At 47.1% G+C, this 18,513-nt stretch overlaps 8 protein-coding genes across 8 annotated transcripts; 4 read left to right on the top strand and 4 right to left on the bottom strand.

Annotated features, from left to right (window-relative positions):
* Positions 1 to 145: 145 nt before the first annotated feature.
* On the bottom strand, positions 146 to 2,425 carry WAL1 (actin-binding protein). The gene has a single exon (XM_019127740.1). The coding sequence runs from the start codon at positions 2,411 to 2,413 to the stop codon at positions 482 to 484; it is 1,932 nt and encodes a 643-aa protein (XP_018988434.1). The 5' UTR covers positions 2,414 to 2,425; the 3' UTR covers positions 146 to 481.
* Positions 2,426 to 3,333: 908 nt separating this feature from the next.
* Positions 3,334 to 3,773, top strand: BABINDRAFT_159563 (uncharacterized protein). Its single transcript, XM_019127739.1, has one exon. It carries the CDS (start codon positions 3,350 to 3,352, stop codon positions 3,542 to 3,544), a length of 195 nt encoding a protein of 64 aa, XP_018988433.1. The 5' UTR covers positions 3,334 to 3,349; the 3' UTR covers positions 3,545 to 3,773.
* A 1,119-nt stretch (positions 3,774 to 4,892) lies between these two features.
* Positions 4,893 to 5,896, top strand: GCF1 (Gcf1p). The gene has a single exon (XM_019127738.1). The coding sequence runs from the start codon at positions 4,938 to 4,940 to the stop codon at positions 5,712 to 5,714; it is 777 nt and encodes a 258-aa protein (XP_018988432.1). The 5' UTR covers positions 4,893 to 4,937; the 3' UTR covers positions 5,715 to 5,896.
* Positions 5,897 to 6,256: 360 nt separating this feature from the next.
* BABINDRAFT_159561 (uncharacterized protein) lies at positions 6,257 to 7,225 on the top strand. The gene has a single exon (XM_019127737.1). The coding sequence runs from the start codon at positions 6,313 to 6,315 to the stop codon at positions 7,012 to 7,014; it is 702 nt and encodes a 233-aa protein (XP_018988431.1). The 5' UTR covers positions 6,257 to 6,312; the 3' UTR covers positions 7,015 to 7,225.
* On the bottom strand, positions 7,219 to 8,216 carry BABINDRAFT_159560 (uncharacterized protein). The gene has a single exon (XM_019127736.1). It carries the CDS (start codon positions 8,193 to 8,195, stop codon positions 7,263 to 7,265), a length of 933 nt encoding a protein of 310 aa, XP_018988430.1. The 5' UTR covers positions 8,196 to 8,216; the 3' UTR covers positions 7,219 to 7,262.
* A 776-nt stretch (positions 8,217 to 8,992) lies between these two features.
* On the top strand, positions 8,993 to 10,875 carry BABINDRAFT_159558 (type-X family DNA polymerase). Its single transcript, XM_019127735.1, has one exon. It carries the CDS (start codon positions 9,195 to 9,197, stop codon positions 10,674 to 10,676), a length of 1,482 nt encoding a protein of 493 aa, XP_018988429.1. The 5' UTR covers positions 8,993 to 9,194; the 3' UTR covers positions 10,677 to 10,875.
* KRS1 (lysine--tRNA ligase) lies at positions 10,812 to 12,774 on the bottom strand. Its single transcript, XM_019132731.1, has one exon. The coding sequence runs from the start codon at positions 12,708 to 12,710 to the stop codon at positions 10,947 to 10,949; it is 1,764 nt and encodes a 587-aa protein (XP_018988428.1). The 5' UTR covers positions 12,711 to 12,774; the 3' UTR covers positions 10,812 to 10,946.
* Positions 12,775 to 13,440: 666 nt separating this feature from the next.
* On the bottom strand, positions 13,441 to 17,638 carry ROA1 (Roa1p). Its single transcript, XM_019127734.1, has one exon. It carries the CDS (start codon positions 17,561 to 17,563, stop codon positions 13,592 to 13,594), a length of 3,972 nt encoding a protein of 1,323 aa, XP_018988427.1. The 5' UTR covers positions 17,564 to 17,638; the 3' UTR covers positions 13,441 to 13,591.
* Positions 17,639 to 18,513: the final 875 nt, after the last annotated feature.

Genomic DNA, 18,513 nt, shown 5'->3' with positions numbered 1-18,513 from the left:
AATGAACCACTTTACATATGGTGGACGGGTAATTTTTGTGCATTAAGGGTCGCACTGTATACACGTCTAAACCTTAGAATGTCTGATTACCATCCGCAATATACAGCCCTTGATTAATATTTTCCGGATCTACTCCTCCTCCTTTTCATGTTGCCCGGTAACCAATATAACTTCGGGTGCAATGCAAAAATGCCCCACCATTTACTTCAATTGGAAAAGTCAAAGATCATGTTGGATTGGGAGTAGGGGATCTGCCTTGGGCTGAGTTTCCAGGCCAAAAAACAGAGATCCGAAGGCTGCTGCATCGCAGATTTCGACCAGAACCAAGATTCAGCATAATCTACAATCTAGACCAGACCCACCACAGTCAAATGCATGTAAATTCGTTAAATAATAAATGTAGTGTAGAATAGACTTTTTGTAATACACTCATTTCCGTTGAAACTACGACTCACAAACGCTCCTGTCATCTACAAAACTCTTACCAATCATCACCATCGTCTTCGTCGTCGCTATGACCCAACTTCTCCTTGCGCTTGTTCAAGGCAAGGGAAAGCGCATCGGCCAAGTTTGGCGGTCCGCCGGATGGAGCGCTTGCCGCGATCGTTGGCGTTTCGCCCTTGGCCTCCTGGAGTAAAATACTCGGTTTGTCAAGCTGAGACTTGTCGATCTTCCGCAAGCCGCTCAAACCGGACCCTCTGATTGACGCGAGAAGTGCATTGCGGTCACCATCCACCTGAGGTAAAGGCGGAGCAGCGGCCTGAGTCTGAGCCGCAGTCGGCATGCCTCCCATAGGAGGTGGCGGTGGAATCCCACCCATAGGAGGTGGCGGTGGAATCCCACCCATAGGAGGAGGTGGTGGGACCCCAGTATTCATTGGCGGCGGCGGAGGAGGAGGAGCCCCAGAATTCATTAATGGTGGCGGAGGAGGAGCCCCAGTACTCATTAACGGTGGATTAGCGTTCGATGGGGGAATTTGAGGTGGCGGATGCTGGATCGGAGCAGCTGCCGGAACAGTTCTTTGCGGCGGTGGTGGCGGAACATACGCCTGTTGAACTTGCTGAGGAATCTGGGATTGTGGAGGTATTTGCTGAAACTGCTGGGCTTGAGGTTGGACCTGAGGGGCACCTGGAAGAGGCCTAGTACTTCTAGATGGCGGTGGAGGGGGCGCCTGACCTCTCGCTCTCGGCGGTGGAGGTGGAGGACCTCCTCTGACAGGCGGGTTGGCAAACTGGGGCGGTCCCAGAAGCGGAACACCTCTAGGAGGTAAACTTGGACCAGTAGAGGTACGCATCGGTGGCGGTGGAGGTGGAGGCCCACCTCTAGCCGGTGGAGGTGGCGGCAAACCGGCTCTGACAGGTGCAGACGGAGCCTGGTGGAAATTCGAAGCGGGTGGATAGGTATTCGCATTCGCCTGCGGCTGGGGAGGAAGGGGTTTTTGGAAATTCATCGGAGGGGGAGCACGGAACGTCGGCTTGACATGAACTTGTTCAGGAGTAGCAGCATCCTCGCTTTCGGGAGCTGATGGAGATGACGATGGAAGCACCGGCGTGGACGGCGCGGAAACGGTTGGGGATGCGGAGGCAACTGGGGACGCGGCAGCAACTGGGGAAGCGGAAGCACCAGGTGGAGGTGGGGGTGGAGGCGGTGCCTTTTTCGTCTTAGCCACCAGACTATCATCCTGACTAGCGGCGTGACTGGCTTTCAGACTGATCCGCTCGTGCTTGACTTGGAATTTCCGCGGAATGGGTGGCTCCAACCCTACCAAGGGGCCACCCTTGGAGTTGATGTATTCTTTGATAAATTCACGGTTGTCGGCAATCATATCCTCAGAAATGCCCGCAGCCGCAAGCTCCTCGTACAACGCACGCCACTCCTCGGGTGGTTTGTCGTTGTAGTAGAGCACACCGCGCACGCGCCGCACACGCTGCGCGGAGCTCGTGTCATGATACTCGCCGCGCGGTCCGACGACTTTCTCCGCAACAACGCTTTTTTTCAATGCAATTGCGTTCTTATTCCCAACCGTCTTTTTGCTCCCGTACTTTTCGCGGTTCGTGACACGTTTATAGAAGTGCGCCGCGTCGCTGGAGTCTTCGAACAAGAGCCCTGCGAAACACTCCTCGAGTTCAAACGTGTGGAAAAACGCACGGTCCTGGTTGTACGCGAAGTTGACGTAAAGCTCCTGGTCCCACATGACCCCACGGCTGCCGATGATGTCTACCATTTTGAGGAAAAACGTGTTCCCCACGAGATCGTCCATGAGCACAATGGCGCCAGAGAGACCTGTGAACTGCCACTCGTCGCCGGGATACGCAATATAAAGTCGCGCGACCGTCGCGTCGATGATTTTGTTTGTCGCTTTGGGCGTCACGCGCTTGATTTTGTCCTTATCCTGGGCGCTGATAATGGTCATTGGGGAAACGTGGGAGGAATGTTGGGTGGTAGAGCCAAGGAAGGAACAGAGGCTGATATCGGGCGCTAAGAGCCAGGGAGGGGCGGAGCGCGCACGACCTGCACAGCTGATGAAGAATTGGTGGTGGAGAGGAGAGCGGGATAATCAGATGTAAGCATTTTTGATTTTAACAAAACGGGTATGGACTATTATGGAAACTATTGAAACGGCCAGGCTATGCGATGAGATGTTGGGGCGGCTACGTGTTGGCAGGGGGTACAGCTTGAAGTATGTATCACTTTATTCAGTTATACATCAGAAAGGAGCCATAGAGAATGATTAGAAAATAGATACGGAATCTTCGATCAAAGTTGCCTTTTTAATGAATTTTAGAGTCAATTTATGGAGAACCAATGCTTATTAGGAGTGGAATCGGGTTTGCTTAGAGTGCATGGAATGGCTGATTGCAGCTCGATAAGATCACTGGTATACAAGCGATTTACCTGACGTGCTGGTTATTTAAGGGTGCCGCGGACGAAAGCCGAGAAGGAGAGATATGGAATGGAAACTAATCCACATTCTTTGCTTATCGGTTTTTTCAAGGGTACCTACACTTGAACTTTAGCTGACCTGATATGGAGTTGAGAAAGGGGGTGTTTATATACGCATCTTATTGTTACAATTTGTAAATTTACTAGAAGAAAAATTAAATAATAGGTTACATAGAATAGCATATTCTTTCGTAATGCTATTATATTAACGGTGAGGCAGCATGGAATAAAAAACCCTAAGCCATTATTGGAGGTTCCGCTCCTTGCCTCAGGCCTATCTCCTGTCTAACGAAAATGGTTTGGAATATCCGGCACGTTCTTACGACAAGGCGCAAATTTTTACTTTATGTAACGCGCAATCAATTTCGGCTTACTTAGACCTTATTATCTATATACCAATTACAATATGTCCGGTCGTCAAGGTGGTAAAGCTAAGCCGTTAAAGGCTCCAAAGAAGAAGGCACAAGAATTCGGTGACGAAGACTTAGCCTTCAAGGCCAAGCAGAAGGCCGACGCCCAAGCCAAGAAGGAAATGGCTGAAAAGGCCAAGAAGGGTGGCCCAATGGGTGGCAGTGGTATCAAGAAGTCTGGTAAGAAATAAAGGCTGTCGTTCTTGTTGTGTCGGCTAGAGGGCTAGCACAGCCCAGACGTTACAACGGTTTCGCCATGTATACACATTAATGAAAAAAAAGCTCTGCTTCGGGGTTTGAAAGAGTCATACCGTAGGATCAGTAGAAGTGGGCGCTGTTTGTCGGTCGATGGTCGAGGCTTACACCAAATATAGCGATTAGCATAAGTTCAGCGCTTGGAGATCTGAATAACAGCTAGGGCAGACACAGTGGAATAAACTATTAAGCTTCCTACAGGTATGGAAAGGGACGTTGTAACATATCGTTTATACTCCTGGCGTGAACTTTCATTAGCATAGTCTCTATTGGGGGTCTAAAAGGTGGCCAAAGTGCTAGTTATACATGGTGAACATCACCTGACTACTTGGAGACACATCACTGATATACACCTCTTAGACTCCCGCTGTGCTCGAAGCAAATTACTCCCTACGTTAGTAAATGGGTGAAACGACCTTTTAAGTACCAAATTTAAAGCAGAACAAACAATTATCTTTCTAAGCAGAAACCAAAGGTAAACTTGTAGCACAAGTTCTACATATTGTATGTAGATGGTTATGGGCGTTATCGTACCTGAATCGCTTGAAGATTGATCGCCAAACCAATAGTCCTGGTTCTAAGTGATGGTTTTAAATGACGTCAACACTTGCCTCTACAGCTCTTAGTACCACATAAGCTCAAACCTCCAGGGGCTTAAAATCTACTCAACCATAGATCAACGGTGAACTATGAATTTATGAGTTTCTCTAAACGTTGGCGTGTAGTTTGCTTAATGGCATGAAATGTGCGGAGTGAGTTGTCATTGTCTGCAACTGTACTGATATTTGAAACGGCGAAACTTGATGAACCTTATAATTTTTGCAGATATACCTTTACTAGGTGTCAGAGTTATATAAAAAGGACCTCAAACTGCCTAAAACAGCCTGGAATAATTGTTTATATCCTAAACCAATTTCTTCCCTAGCCGAATCCCCACAATCTAACGATTCAATTTATCCTGCGCCTCGGCGCTAGATTGATAACCCTCGCGTGCTTGCATTAACATTATCTTGCTGTTTGAAATGATTAGACCTCATAGGTGCTCAAATCGCTCCCCAAAGTTCTTATCGGCCAGTGGTTCATCAATTTCTAAACCGAAATATGCTTTTGTTAGATCTCAAATACGAAAACCTGATTTTATTGATTTCCCAGAAAAGCAAACCTTGGTGCCTCTAATGTGACAGGTCGCATTTCGGCGGACGGGTAACCCAACGCGTGCCTGCATTTGTTTTTGTTGTTATGGCAAACAAGTCGAAGCATATATCACGGGTCCATTTTTTGATCAATTCACACACCACCACCGTAATATACCTAGATATATCCGAAAAAATGTTATCCCTTGCCCGTAGAACCGTTTCAATTGTTCGTTCTAACACCTTTACCGCTTCCTTTTCTGTCAGCACTGTCAACAGTGCAGCCGCCGCCACCAAGGCTCGTGCTGCCAAGGCCACCACCACCAAGTCTCGTGCCGTTAAGGCTGATGCCACTGCCAAGTCCAAAAAGCCATTGAAGCAAAAGACTGCCAGTGCTACCGAAAAGGCCATTACTGCCGAACGCGAAAAGCGCGCCAAGGCTGTTGCTGCGAAGGCAAAGGCTGTTGCTGCTGAAAAGCAAAAGAAAGAGAAAGCCGCCGTGAAGAAGGCTGCTGCGAAGCTCCATGAACAAATCTACACCTTCAAGAGACCCCTGAACCCCAACGCGATCTTTATCGGCGAAAGGCTCAAGAACCGTGCTGCGGGGGCCAGAGTCCAGGATGTGTTCCGCGCCGCTTCTGAGGAATGGAAGGAGTTGACTGACGCCCAAAAGCAGCCATTCCAAGACAAGTATGCTATCCAAAAGGTGAAGTACGACCAACAAGTTGCCAGCGTGCCCAAGAGACCTGTTACCGACTTTGCGAAGTACGTCCAGCAGAACTACTCCACGGTCAAGCTCGACCATCCAGCCGAAGAAAAGGCCTCCAACCTCTTGAAGAAATTGGCTGAAGGTTGGAGAGCGTTGTCTGTAGCTGAGAAGGAATCCTACAAGGCTTCCAAGCACGAATTCGACGCTTACCATGCTGCCAAGGAGAGGTTTGAAGCCTCCAGAAAGATTGAAATTGGTGCTTAAAGAGTGGAATAGACTTTACGATGGTACTATAACTACCATGTTAAAATCTCAAGTAGATGCTGCTACGATTATTGCCTTTTTATTTCTTACTTTTTCCCTGCACTAAATGTGTGGTGCTAATATTATGATGTTATATTTTTACTTTTTTCGATAGCATAGATCGATTTCCCGTAGGAAATCAGGGGTTTAATGTTAATGCTTATCACAATAAAGAGACCAGGCGGCTAGGTTATGTAGGATATAGCAAGTGAGGATCTGGATGATAATTGCCTATTCGTCACTGTTTCAGTAGGGTGCACGGTTAAAGAACCAGTCTATTCATGGCGTTAATGACCCAAATAAAAAAAATTCTGAAACTGACCAACTACGGTACCACTCCTAATCGATGCCACGTATTTTCTAGTTAAAAGAAAACATACAAACCAACAAGTAATACCGACCCTGAGTCCTACTCAGCAGGGTAACCTGCAACCTGCGGCTTGTGATATCTGCGGCTTGTGATATTTTGCATACGTCTCCATGGTTTCTATATCTCTACGTCACGAGAAGTCACCTACAAGACATATAGAGCTTCATATAATCATTTTACCCGTCTATTATGCTTTTAGTCATACGCAGAGCTGTTATAACCAGCCCTATACCTGCCATCCGTGCGCTATCCTTTACATTCCTTTGCGACGCTAAAGCTCCAGAGGAGGTAGCGGTAAAACCGTTAAAGTACAAGCACAGACTCAGGGCCGAAAAGAAGGAAAAATCACACCAGATCTACTTGGAAAAGCAAGAGAAGAAACGATCCCAGGAAGCTGTCAGGGAACAAGCTCGTCAAGAGGCCCAGACCGCCAAAGACGCCGCGAAGGCTATCCACGACAAGTATTACACATTCCCAAAGCCTAGCACCCCCGCCAGCTATTTCATCGCAGAAAAGGTAATTTCCCGGGATGAAGGCATCAAAGCCAACGAGGTGCAGGTCCTGGCGTCTAGAGAGTGGAAGACAATGGGCGATAAGGCCAGGCAGCCGTACATCATCCATGCGAACACGATGAAGGCAGAGTGGGTGCGCAACATGGCGCGGATTCCAAGACTTCCTGCCACCATGTTTGCCAAATATGTCAAGGAGAGCTCGATAGAGTTTACGGGGTCAGCGCTGAGCAGTGAAGTCATGAAGAAGTTAACGGAACGTTGGAGAAAGATGCCAGAAATGGAAAAGGAGTTGTACAGAGCCCCCCAGCATGAAATGGATGCCGCTTTAGAAGCAAGAGAGATTTTTGAGGCCGAGAGAAGAAAGGAACTAGGCGAGTAATGATCATATCAAAAGCCAAGCCGAATCTTGTATATATAACAGTTAGCATCGTCCTACCAATCCATCCAAAAGGCTAGATAATTGTAAAAAGGATGGTCATATTTCGCCAATACGAGGCTTCTGTACGGCACTACCAATGTAACTACCAATTTTATGACGCATCCTACTCTTAGTTTACGGTGATTACAGGGGCTTTTTGTCGCCAAAAAATACACAATTCGTTTTAAATTCATAATATACAGCTAGACTCAAGCAGTCTTGGACTTCTTTTTCTTACTTTTCTTGGCCTTGACTTTCTGGTCCTCCTCTCCCGCATCAGCTTCGACTCCCTTGACAGCCGGGTCAACAGTGTCCTCCTCGGTAATGAAATCATTCACTTCGACGGACTCCACAACTAAATTTCTCTGGACATCCTTTTCTTCAGCCTCGGTAGTCTCTATAGTTTCAGTTTTCTGAGCTTCAGCGGTATGCCCGGCCTTCTCATCTTCTTCAAGCATGTCATCAATCCCCTTGAGGAAAAAGTCTTCACCGGACATGGCCTTGAACATTTCTCTCGCCTTGACTGCCCAGTCAAAGGTTGGTGGTTCTTCCTTAGGTTTCTCCTTCTTAGCTGGCGACTTTTTTACGGTCGTGACATCCTTCTTTTCGGCTGGGGCTTGGTCATTTTCTTCTGGTCCCTCTTCCCTTGGCTCCTCGAGTAATTTTTCGGTGTCTTCTGCGAGCCTATTCCATTTTTCCAATTCAATCTTGAGATCACTGACCACACGGTCCTTGGACCCACCCTGCAAACCCTGCAAGTACTCTTTCAAGGCTTCGTCATACTGTTCAGGTATACTTTTCATGTTCTTCAACACCCAGTTTTGCTTCTGCTTTGAGAACTTCCAATTATCCTTATCCTCCTTGTACTGTCTCAAGTAGACCAACTGGTCTTTCTCCGGAGGTGGGGCTCTCTCGGCCTTTGGAAGTTTAACTCTCTTGGCTGACTTCTTAGGACTAGCATTACCTTCGGCGTCCAATTCAGTGGCTGCGATGGTTCTCTTTCTCTGCTGGATTAGCTTTTTAGCTTGCTTGGTGCTTACCTCAGTGCTATCGATATGGGTGGAGAGGGCAAGGGGATCTTCACTCAAGACTTGCTTGACTTTCAAACCAATACGCTTCCAGACCGGGATATGTGCGGACATCTTGTGCTGGGTGAGATTGATTAAAGGGTTTGAGGCCAACTCCGGCTCCCGTATCTGATATACCTAAACCTGCACGCCGTACATGGGAAAAAATAATTTTTCGGAGCTTACCCGGCGCGATGAGCATCGCACGAACATGGGCAAATTTCGCAGCGTCCGAAAAACTATTTAAGCGACCAGATGCCCACATTTGTGTGCAAAATAATATTCTTTGTTTCTATTGTCCACCTAAAGGGCTAGGCACTACAAATACACGTTCCCAATATCTGCTTCCAAGTATCTGTCTTGCTGTAGAGTGTATAGTTATATATGGCATGCCGGTGTGTCATTGGGGTTTATCCCTGATGACAAAACATCCGTCGATTTGTTCTCCATAATCGAGGGTTGATACATACGCTGAGCTATAGTGAATAGTGCATGGTTTGAGTCCGACGTGAGCTTGCTAAGTGCAACACTTGCGTTGGATATAGAGATTGACACACATTTCTTATATTTTCTCCTCAATTTTATAGGCCTCTGAGTACTTGAAGTGAGATTTTGAAGTTACGTGAGAGGTATATATCTATAGCGCTGGTACGAAGATATTCTATACCATTTCAACGGATAGAATATTTACAGTTTAACTTTTAAGCATCAATAACTCAGTTGCGATATTCACGCGGAGCTCACCACCGTACAAGGCCATAAATCTGCCTCCAAACATTTTGATAAATCCTGCTCGCAATAAAAGGTGCGTGCATTACTACCAAAACCTACCCCAGAAATCCATATCTATAGCTTTATCGCCATGTACAAGAGAAAGCTGTTGATTAATTTCCTAACTATCCAAGATATCTCAGTTTCAAACCACCTAGCTTTCTAAGTGAGTTTTAATTTCTTGTCTTGGAAGTTCCTTTCATTCATCCATTATACGAGATATCCAGAATTTTGTTACCGAGCCCAATACTTTAGAGACCCCTTCACCCTTTACGGAAGATGCCCTCCCACCTTTTACGGAAGATGCCCCAACACCAAATATTCCGGGATGTCACTTTTTACATCGTCCCCAAAACCAACTCCAAGCTTTTGGTACATCGCAAGGAAATCTTCAAACGGCACGGTGCTACTTTGCGGTACAGTATTCCCCTGGAAAGTAACCGTAGGAACGGAACAAAAATAACTAACATAGTGGTTGTGCTAGACGAAAAGCTCAAGAAGGAAGAGATTCTCCGTGATCTACAGATGGAGCTGTCGACGTTACTTCTTCCCGTGGTCAATTCCGCTTGGGTCAGCGAAGGTATAGAGAAGAACACCATTCTTCCTGTCGATGGATATGAGATATTCCTTTCCCCCAAGATACCGAATAAAAGAACCCTTAAAAGAAATGCGCAAGATGAGAATGACCAAAAAAAGACGAAGCTAGAGAGCCAGAACAAGTTAGAGAGCCAGGAAAAGCCAGAGGTGCCACCTAACCAGCGAATCCTTCACTTTCTCAAGTTGATGTCAGACGAATACGAGAAGACTAATCAAACTTGGAAAAGCCAGTCGTACCGCAAAGCCATTGAAAGCATAAAAAATACCGCTTTCAATATCCGAACGTACGAGCAGGCGATTAAGCTTCCCCACGTAGGAAAGAGTCTTGCGTCCAAAATCGTGGAAATCCTCCAAACCAACAGCCTCAAGCAGTTACAGACTGTCCAAAGAGACCCCAAGCTCATTGTATTGGCTATCTTTGAAAAAATCTTCGGTGTGGGGACCCATACAGCTGAGAAGTGGTACTACGAGGGGCTCAGAACGTTGGAAGATGTCAAGGCAGAAAAATATATGGGGTTGTCTGATCTGCAGAAGTATGGCCTTCAGTACTATGATGACTGGAGCCAGCGGATCCCGCGAGTTGAAGGAGAAAAACATGACCAATACGTCCGTATGGCCTGCCACAAAATTGACCCCCAGGCGGAAGTGCATATAATGGGCAGCTACCGCAGAGGGGCCGCGACGATGGGTGATATCGACTTTATTATCACCAAAAAAGAAACCAAAATACTTGAATTAAAAGGCATTTTAAGACGGTTGGTAGCAGATTTGGAGAAGTCGGGCTATATCAAGTGCCAACTCCGCGGCGTGGAAAAGAGAGGAGAGATTAAGAGCAAGCTCTTCTGTGGGGCTCAGCTTGCAAACTATCCCTTTTGTCGCCGCGTGGACTTCCTTGTTGTGCCAAGTGATGAAATAGGAGCTGCGTTCTTGTATTTCACCGGAAATACCACCTTCAACCGGCACATGCGACAGAGGGCGATAGACATGGGGTTAAAATTGAGCAATAGCGGGCTATACAGGGTGGAGGATTCTGGAGATCCCAACACACCAAGAGAGGTGCTTTTGGAGAGCAAGGACGAGCGGACTATCTTTAAATTGTTGAACATGGAGTGGCGCGATCCAGTTGAGCGAAACTTCGGGGGTTTCGAGGAGGAAGGCAAAAGCGTAAAGGCAGCTGGAGATTTCTAGACATCGTCTTGGAATACTTTGCAATTGGCTTCTGGGATGAACTCCTTGTTTAACGCGTAATAATAGCTTTATTTTACCTGGAACCGCAAGAAAGAAGCTCCCATAACTGACTAATTTTACAGTTATACACAACTAGGTACGGCGAAGACTAATATATAGCAGTGGACCTCATTACAATTTAAAGCTACTCCTGGCAATACCAAATGTATCGCTAATAGTAAATAATTTAAAGATTTATATGTATGGCTAACAAAAATGAGGACCAGCCATTTATAATTGGTCCTTTCTGGTTTCATCTGGCTTCAAGGTTGGGAATAACAAAACTTCTCTGATGGTGTTAGAGTTGGTCATGAACATGGCCAATCTGTCGATACCACAACCCCACCCACCGGTGGGTGGCAAACCGTATTCCAAAGCGTTACAGAAGGTCTCATCAATCATCTGGGCCTCGTCGTCACCAGCATCCTTCTGCTTGGCCTGCTCCTCGAATCTCTCTCTCTGGTCAAATGGATCGTTCAACTCAGTGTAGGCGTTACAGATTTCCTTGGTGCCAACAAAGACCTCGAATCTTTCACACAAACCTGGAATATCTCTGTGGTACTTGGCCAATGGAGACATCATCTGTGGGTGACCGAAGATGAAGGTTGGGTTGATACAAGCACTTTCCAAGTACTCACCGACAAGCTTATCCAACATTCTGGCGTTAGTCAATGGCGGAGAGCAGTCCAACTTGTTCTTGATGAGAATGTTCTTCAAGAAGACGTTGGTTTCCAGGGTGTGCAACTGGTCACCAGGTGGGAACTTGACATCCAAGATCTTCTCCAATTCTTCGATCATGTCAACTCTCTTCCATGGACGCGAGAAGTCTAACTCCATGGCAGGCTTTTCTGGGCCGTCCGCATGGTAGGTGACCTTGTAGTCACCGGTGACTTCCTTGACCATTTCGGAGAACAACAACTCGGTCATATCCATCAAGTCGTAGACATCGGCGTAGGCCTGGTAGAATTCACAGGTGGTAAACTCTGGGTTGTGGGTCATGTCAATACCCTCATTTCTGAACTGTCTACCGATTTCATAGACTCTGTCCATACCACCGACAACCAACTCCTTAAGGAACAATTCTGGGGCGATTCTCATGAACATGTCCAAGTTGAGGTCGTTGTGGTGGGTAATGAAAGGCTTGGCAGTAGCACCACCGGCGATGGCGTTCATCATTGGGGTCTCAACCTCGATAAAGTCTCTGCTGTCAAAGAACTTTCTGATGTAGGTGATGATCTTGGATCTGGTGATGAACTTGGATCTGGTCTGGTCGTTCATGATCAAGTCCAAGTAACGTTTACGGTATCTGGCTTCTTGATCCTTGAATCCATAGTGCTCGGTTGGCAACATGTGCAAACATGGCGTCAAGAGCTGGACAGTGGTGGCGAAAATCGACAATTCACCCTCACCACCCTTCGCTGGCTGGGTCTTACCTGGGTAACCAGTGATACCAATGATGTCACCTCTTCTCAACAACTCGTGCTGCTGCTCGTAGGTCCCATCGGTAACGTCCTGGGCTTGGGCCATGATCTGGACCTGCACACCGTCGGACTTCAAGACGTAGAACTTCAACTTGGAACCAGCTTCTCTCTTGGTCATGATTCTACCAGCAACGCTGACAGTGACGTCTGGGAGGGTTTCACCTCTGCCCAAGTGTGCGTAGGCCTTGGCAAACGCTGGCACAGACAAGCTGACATTGAACTTGTGTGGGTATGGGTTGATACCGGCGTGCTTGTTGCTTCTTAACTGGTCGATCTGGCGGGATCTGATCTCAAAGTATTGGTTTGGAGACAAGTCAGCCATTTCGTCCTTCTTCTTGGTGACCTTTGGCGCGGTGAGAGCAGCCTTGGCCGCCTTCTCGGCCTTCTTGGCCTCGTTGATACGGGCCTTCGTTCTCTTCTTCAATTCGGTCTTGGAGACCATTTCACCGGTAGTATCGTCCAAGTACAACTTGGCGACTTCGTCAGCAACCTGATTCACTTCGGCGGTAGACATGTTGATGATTGGGGATAGGGAAGAGTGTCAAGACGCGGCTAGAGGTTTTTTATGTAGGTGAAAATTTTGGTTCATGGAGGACTTTTTCAAGTAACGTGACCGGGTAACAGGAATGCTAGTTACTCCCATGAAAGCAGGGAGCAGGTTCGCGAAATGGGTGAGTCATGTGGACTGCGAAAACCAGGGCTGGCCTGGTAGTCTGAGGGAGCAAAGCAATAGGATGATATTTTTTTTTTTTGGTTTCGATTTGATATTAGGTAGTGTTCAAGTTGTTTAAAATTACTCTTTCCATACACTGGATACAAATGCTCAGAGTTTAATAGCCGTGTCCATGTTTTTTTGTCGTTTGTACTGAGCGTGGGTATGCAGGGTGAGAGCCTATTAAGTGATCTGCTTCGAACCACTGGTTATCAGCATTTGCTGGATTCAGCTTGCAAAGTGCGGAGTAATAGGGTAATATTTTTATGTGTAAACGATTCCGCACCAGAATATATTAAGTTAAACAGCCAATCATACTGTTACGAACCTTTTCAAGGTTTAGTTATGGGCCTGAGTTTCTCAAACACTAGTGTGCTCATCGTCCAGGGGTTTGGAATAATTTCCAACGTAGTTCTGCCACTAAGCATCTGAATCGTAAATCTCCGAACTCGCATTGAAGGTACAGTTCAAATCATAATTATTGTCTTTGATACTGCCATAGCAGATTTATTTCGCATACAGTATAAATAGGCTTAAAACAAAAGATATGATATTCTATTTACAAGACGAAAAGTGAATCCCCAACCGCAAAAACTCTCAACTCAAGAATATCCTTATAAAAGCCAGACACCGCTAAATATTGAACACCATAACCTTGGCCAATCTTTTGGAGATGTCCAATACTATCTGAAGTATCGCATCCTCAACACAATAAGAAGGTACGCTACAATGCGGTAGGCCACCAAACATACCGTCAAGGCACCCAAGTAAGCGCCCCAAGGCGATTTTAGCCCATAATAGTCCAATACCGCATCTCCAGTGTTGAGTAAGCAGTCTGTGACGTCGTCACCGCATTCAAACCTAGCTCCCTGAAAGCCAAGCGTTGCAATGCTACCGGCAAGATATTTCCCAGGGTTGATCCAGTTCCAGGCCCGGAAGAACGGTGGCATGTGGAGCGACATGGTACCACCCATAAAGATCCCGATGATGAGCACCGCTGTTAACATGTTCAATGCTATCCCTTGGTGGGCAAACACAGTGTTGAAGAAAATCCCCAAGGACTCACCGCAGTTGCACAAGACGAACGTCGAATAAAAGACAGTAAAGTACATACTTGCATCACGAGGCAATCCACAAACAAGCACCATGAACACCGAGAAGAAGAGAGTACCGAAGATCTCGTATGGCACCTCCTGGACAAAGTAGGAGAGCATGAATGTCAACGGGCCATAAATGTTGTCATCATACTCCGCATAGAAGGTGTTGCGTTCTGCTGGGTAGCATGCAACGTTGTTCAAGAAACCCAAGAAGATAAAGTTCATACCCTCTTGGATCAACCCCAAGCGATTGGCAATCCCAGACGCGTCATTCTTCAATGGTGCAAAGTACAACGCGATGAGGATAGAGAATGCAATAGTTTGGAACACCTTACTGATGAGGATGTCGGAACAACGCCAGACAGAGATTATGGACCTCTTGCAAATTACCAGAAACGTTATGAAGAACAGGGCTTGCGATTTGGTTCTCATTCCGTACTTGGAGAACAATACCGCACTATCGACGTAACTGTTCTCAATAGAGGTCGGAGAAGCGGAGCCCCTGTTGGTGGAACCAATCTCGTCAGTACAGCTCAAATCCACAGATGTCTTCTTACCAGTGATGTTATCGCCCATTGTCTTCCACTTCGAAATCAAGGTATCGATCCTGGATTGTGCCATTTCTATCGTCTCACCGTGCCCGCGAGTCACCACATCAAGAATAAAGTCAGATACGTTGGTAAATGGAGGAGGTACAAACTCCATCAGCCTGAAGTGAGCAACAAGCAGCGCCGGTAAACCGTTAAACACCACGAAACCACCTCTGGCAAGGAGTAACACATTCCCAAACTTGTCAAACAATTCCTGCTTTGGCTGGTGGATGGTAAGCACCACAGTGGTACCGCGTGCGGCCAATTCCTGGAGCTCCATTACAATTGATGTGGCGGTCTTAGAGTCTAAACCCGAGGTTGGCTCATCCAAGAACAAGATCCGTGGATTATCCAAGATCTGGATTGCAATAGATACACGGCGCTTTTCACCACCGGAAATCCCCTTGACAAACTCAGAACCAATCCGGATACCTGCACAGTCAATCAAGCCCATACGGCGAATCAAGCTTTCCACACGCAGACAGATCTGAGAGTGAGTCAGACCAGGTAAGCGTAGTGTAGCCTGAAGAATCAAAGTTTCACGCACAGAGAGGTACGGAACAAGCATATCGTCGCTCTGGAGTACGTAGGAAGCATATTGGCCCAAATCGGAGATCTTGAGGTGGTCCACTCCGTTGATGGAGACGTCACCCAACGGGATGTACGTGGATGAGGTCCCGAGACGGTTGGCGAGCAAATTCAACAAGGTGGTCTTACCGCTACCAGACGGACCCATTATGACATTCACCTTCCCACTTTTCAAGTCGGCATTGACGTCATTGAGAAGGGAAATCGGCTCCTTCTTGGTCGCAAAACTCATCTTGAACTTTGGCTCAACCTGGAGCGAGACGTTCCGCACGTGTATGTTGATTGGGGTGACACCACCGAGCTCGTCCGATGTAACGACACCAGGTTTTTCTATTTCGTGGTCTGCAGCAGGTTCGATTTGACGTGATGGCGGTTCCTTAGACTTGCTCATCTTTACGTCTAGTGTCTTGAAGTGAAGGAGGATGGCAGCAGCGGTGTAGAAGGCAGCCACCCAGAGGAACAAGCAGATAATAGGTACTGTACGCCAACCTTGGGGATACCCCAAAGTCTTCAATGTATAGGCACCGGAGTACTCGGCCGGGCATTCAATTTCTCCACAGTCCCCCTCCCAACCGGTAAATTCGTTTGCGGTCAAGGCACCAAAGGCATACCAGAAATAGGAAATGTACTTTGTCCAGCGGACGTAGACAGGCATAGTAGAGGCGTTCACGAAGTAGCCACAGGCACAGTTCTGGAACTGGTACATCATGTTCAAGCCAAAACCAGCCTGGGAAAAGTCTCTGGATGCAGCAAACCCCAACATCCCAAGAGTCATGCTCGACAAGGCGATGAGTAGACACACCGAGAAATAAACGAAAAAGGATAGAGCGCCGATGTCAGTGCGGAGTCCGTACATGAAATAGGTCACAACGGAGAAGATGACAGATACGGCCAAGTCTTCCAACAAAAACTTGGCTAGTCTCCGGGATATAAGAAATCCGGTCACTGATACCAAGTTTTCATTCTTTTCACGGAAAAAGAAAACCCCGTCCAGGCTCCAAAGTCGTGTTGCCTCGAAAAAAAGCGGGCAAAATCCGACCACTTCGATGATGGCATACATTGATGAAGTGATACTGCGAATTCCAGCGAGGTCTGGATTCGGGCGGTAGAACATCCAGCCAAGTACAAAAGAGAGGAGTATTGCGCCACCGTTGAGTGCGAGTAAACTGTACAGATCACGATACGTGAGGAGGAAGGTCCGCTTGGTAAGAACGACAATCTCCTGATAGAGTGAAAGATTCTTCTCGTGGTGGAAGAGTGCGAGGTTGTGCCTGAACAATTCAGCAGTTTCCTGAGGAGAGAGAGATAAGGTTGATTCTGTTGTGAGGGGTACGAGAGTTTTGAATGCAGAAGATCTTGACTCAGGAGACACTTGGTGGGAATCTTGGTAGCTGAGGAGTTTCTGGGAGTGTGTTTTCCAGTAAGCTACCAAATCATTGATCCGCTGTACCGAAAGTACCTCCTCCTCAACTGTAGACGAATCCTTAACAGAGAGTTCCATCAAGTAGTCGAGTACGTTTCCGTCGGCAGGAATAGAAACCCCGATAGACTCAAAGTAGGCCAGTGAGGTGGCTAGATTGCCATAGTAGATGACACGGCCACCAGAACCTAGCAAACAGAACTCATCAATGGCATCAAGAATCTCCAAGCGTGGCTGGTGGATGGAGAGAATAACCGTCATACCGAATTTGGTCAAGTTACTCAACGTTTGAACGAGCGAGAGAGCGGATGCAGAGTCAAGACCAGTGGTAGGCTCGTCAAGGAAGAGGATAGCCGGGCGTGTGAGTAACTGGATAGCGAGCGACACGCGTCTTTGTTCGCCACCTGAGAGACTGGACTTACTGGGGTCCTTGAACGAACAGATAATGCACTGGGAGATCTTTGTCAAATTCAACTGGTCAAGCAAAAAGGCTATCAATTCCGCCTTCTCAGCCACGGCAACCGACGGCGGAAGACGCAAATCAGCCGCGTACTTGAGGGTCTCGTAGACAGTCAACCCCGGAAGAAACAAGCTAGTCTGGAGCATATACGCATGGCGGATCGCAGTCACAGCATCCGTATTAGTATTTGGCCGCACGAAATTGATCGCTCCCCCGAACTGCAAGTTCTTATTGAGCACGTTGGTACGTTGAGAGAGCACATTGAGCAACGTGGTCTTGCCGCTGCCAGAGCCGCCCATGATTGCCATGAGCTTTCCGGGGCGCAAATCGAAAGAAACATCATTAAGGATTTTGTGAGAGTACGCTGGTGAGGCCTCAGTGTCTGCCTGTTTGCGGAAACGGCGTTTAGAAAGGGCCTTTCCGACGGATACGGAGAGGTTTCGCACCGACAAGCCGAGCTGTTCGGCCTCAGGAATCGCAAGTGACTCAGAAAAGGTCATGGGGTAGCTATTCTGCTGTTTATACTCGTATAAATATAGGAGGTCTAACAAAGAGTGCTGGGTACACTATTTACAATATACTGCTTTACCATGGAAGCGCAATGAGAAACTTATATCAACGGGTCGAACTATGCGCTATTTGTTAATGCAGGTTACTTTACAGTTCGTCTGCGGCTCAACGGCATATTTTAAGGCTTGGCGGTATCGAACTGCCTAATCAGGAATACCTAAGCGTTTGGTGGATATTTTATGCGTATCCACCTTCCGCATTGGCCGATATGATCCAAGATATGACTCGCTATTAAGGCTGTGAAGAGCAAAGTTGGGTTCAGAATACCTTGGCGGTACGAAGCCTAATGCCAATGATCCACACTTACGCGCGCCGGGAAAAACGGGTAGCGTCTACTTTTCTCATCCCTTAATTCGAGGATTATCTGCCACCAGAGTTGTCTACTGACCCGCAGCCTCTATTAAGTCTTACTGGGCTAACAATATTCTCATCCAGTTTCATACGGATGCACGAGATTGCTTGTCATACTGTACGCATCTGCGACGCAGAACGGGACTTTCTGTTAATTCACCAGCGCCGCTCGTTGGGCCGTCAGGATGTACGTGCTTGGTTCTATGCAGGTGCGGGTCCAACTGCTAGCGTGCTTTCGGTGGTAAGCTTTATTTCCTTAAATCGTTCATGACAATATAACCTAGAATTTTAGTCTGTGGTTCGAGTGCAATCGTGAGGTCAATATTAGAAAGCCAGGATCATGGTATGAGTCATAACTTTGCCTACTCTCTCGTTTATTGACCTGGTCAAATAAGTATTAAACTTGGATGTATCTCAGCAGCTTGGTCTTGGCAAGTGGCATGTACAAGTCAAATGACCGAGTCACCTTAGGCTGTACCATGAGCCGCGTTTTATTTATAGTACAGATCGCTCGTAATCTTGGGGGGGG

The sequence above is a fragment of the Babjeviella inositovora genome (assembly GCF_001661335.1).
Source record: "Babjeviella inositovora NRRL Y-12698 unplaced genomic scaffold BABINscaffold_1, whole genome shotgun sequence".
In the NCBI taxonomy this organism is placed as follows: domain Eukaryota; kingdom Fungi; phylum Ascomycota; class Pichiomycetes; order Serinales; genus Babjeviella; species Babjeviella inositovora.
Note: the sequence above shows the minus strand (reverse complement) of the source record. Positions and strands in the feature narration are given on the sequence as shown.

Bases quoted from the DNA above. Each gene is read 5' to 3' on its own strand.
- BABINDRAFT_159563 (XM_019127739.1), top strand. From the start codon at position 3,350: ATGTCCGGTCGTCAAGGTGGTAAAGCTAAGCCGTTAAAGGCTCCAAAG.
- WAL1 (XM_019127740.1), bottom strand. From the start codon at position 2,413: ATGACCATTATCAGCGCCCAGGATAAGGACAAAATCAAGCGCGTGACG.
- KRS1 (XM_019132731.1), bottom strand. From the start codon at position 12,710: ATGTCTACCGCCGAAGTGAATCAGGTTGCTGACGAAGTCGCCAAGTTG.
- BABINDRAFT_159561 (XM_019127737.1), top strand. From the start codon at position 6,313: ATGCTTTTAGTCATACGCAGAGCTGTTATAACCAGCCCTATACCTGCC.
- BABINDRAFT_159560 (XM_019127736.1), bottom strand. From the start codon at position 8,195: ATGTCCGCACATATCCCGGTCTGGAAGCGTATTGGTTTGAAAGTCAAG.
- GCF1 (XM_019127738.1), top strand. From the start codon at position 4,938: ATGTTATCCCTTGCCCGTAGAACCGTTTCAATTGTTCGTTCTAACACC.
- ROA1 (XM_019127734.1), bottom strand. From the start codon at position 17,563: ATGACCTTTTCTGAGTCACTTGCGATTCCTGAGGCCGAACAGCTCGGC.
- BABINDRAFT_159558 (XM_019127735.1), top strand. From the start codon at position 9,195: ATGCCCCAACACCAAATATTCCGGGATGTCACTTTTTACATCGTCCCC.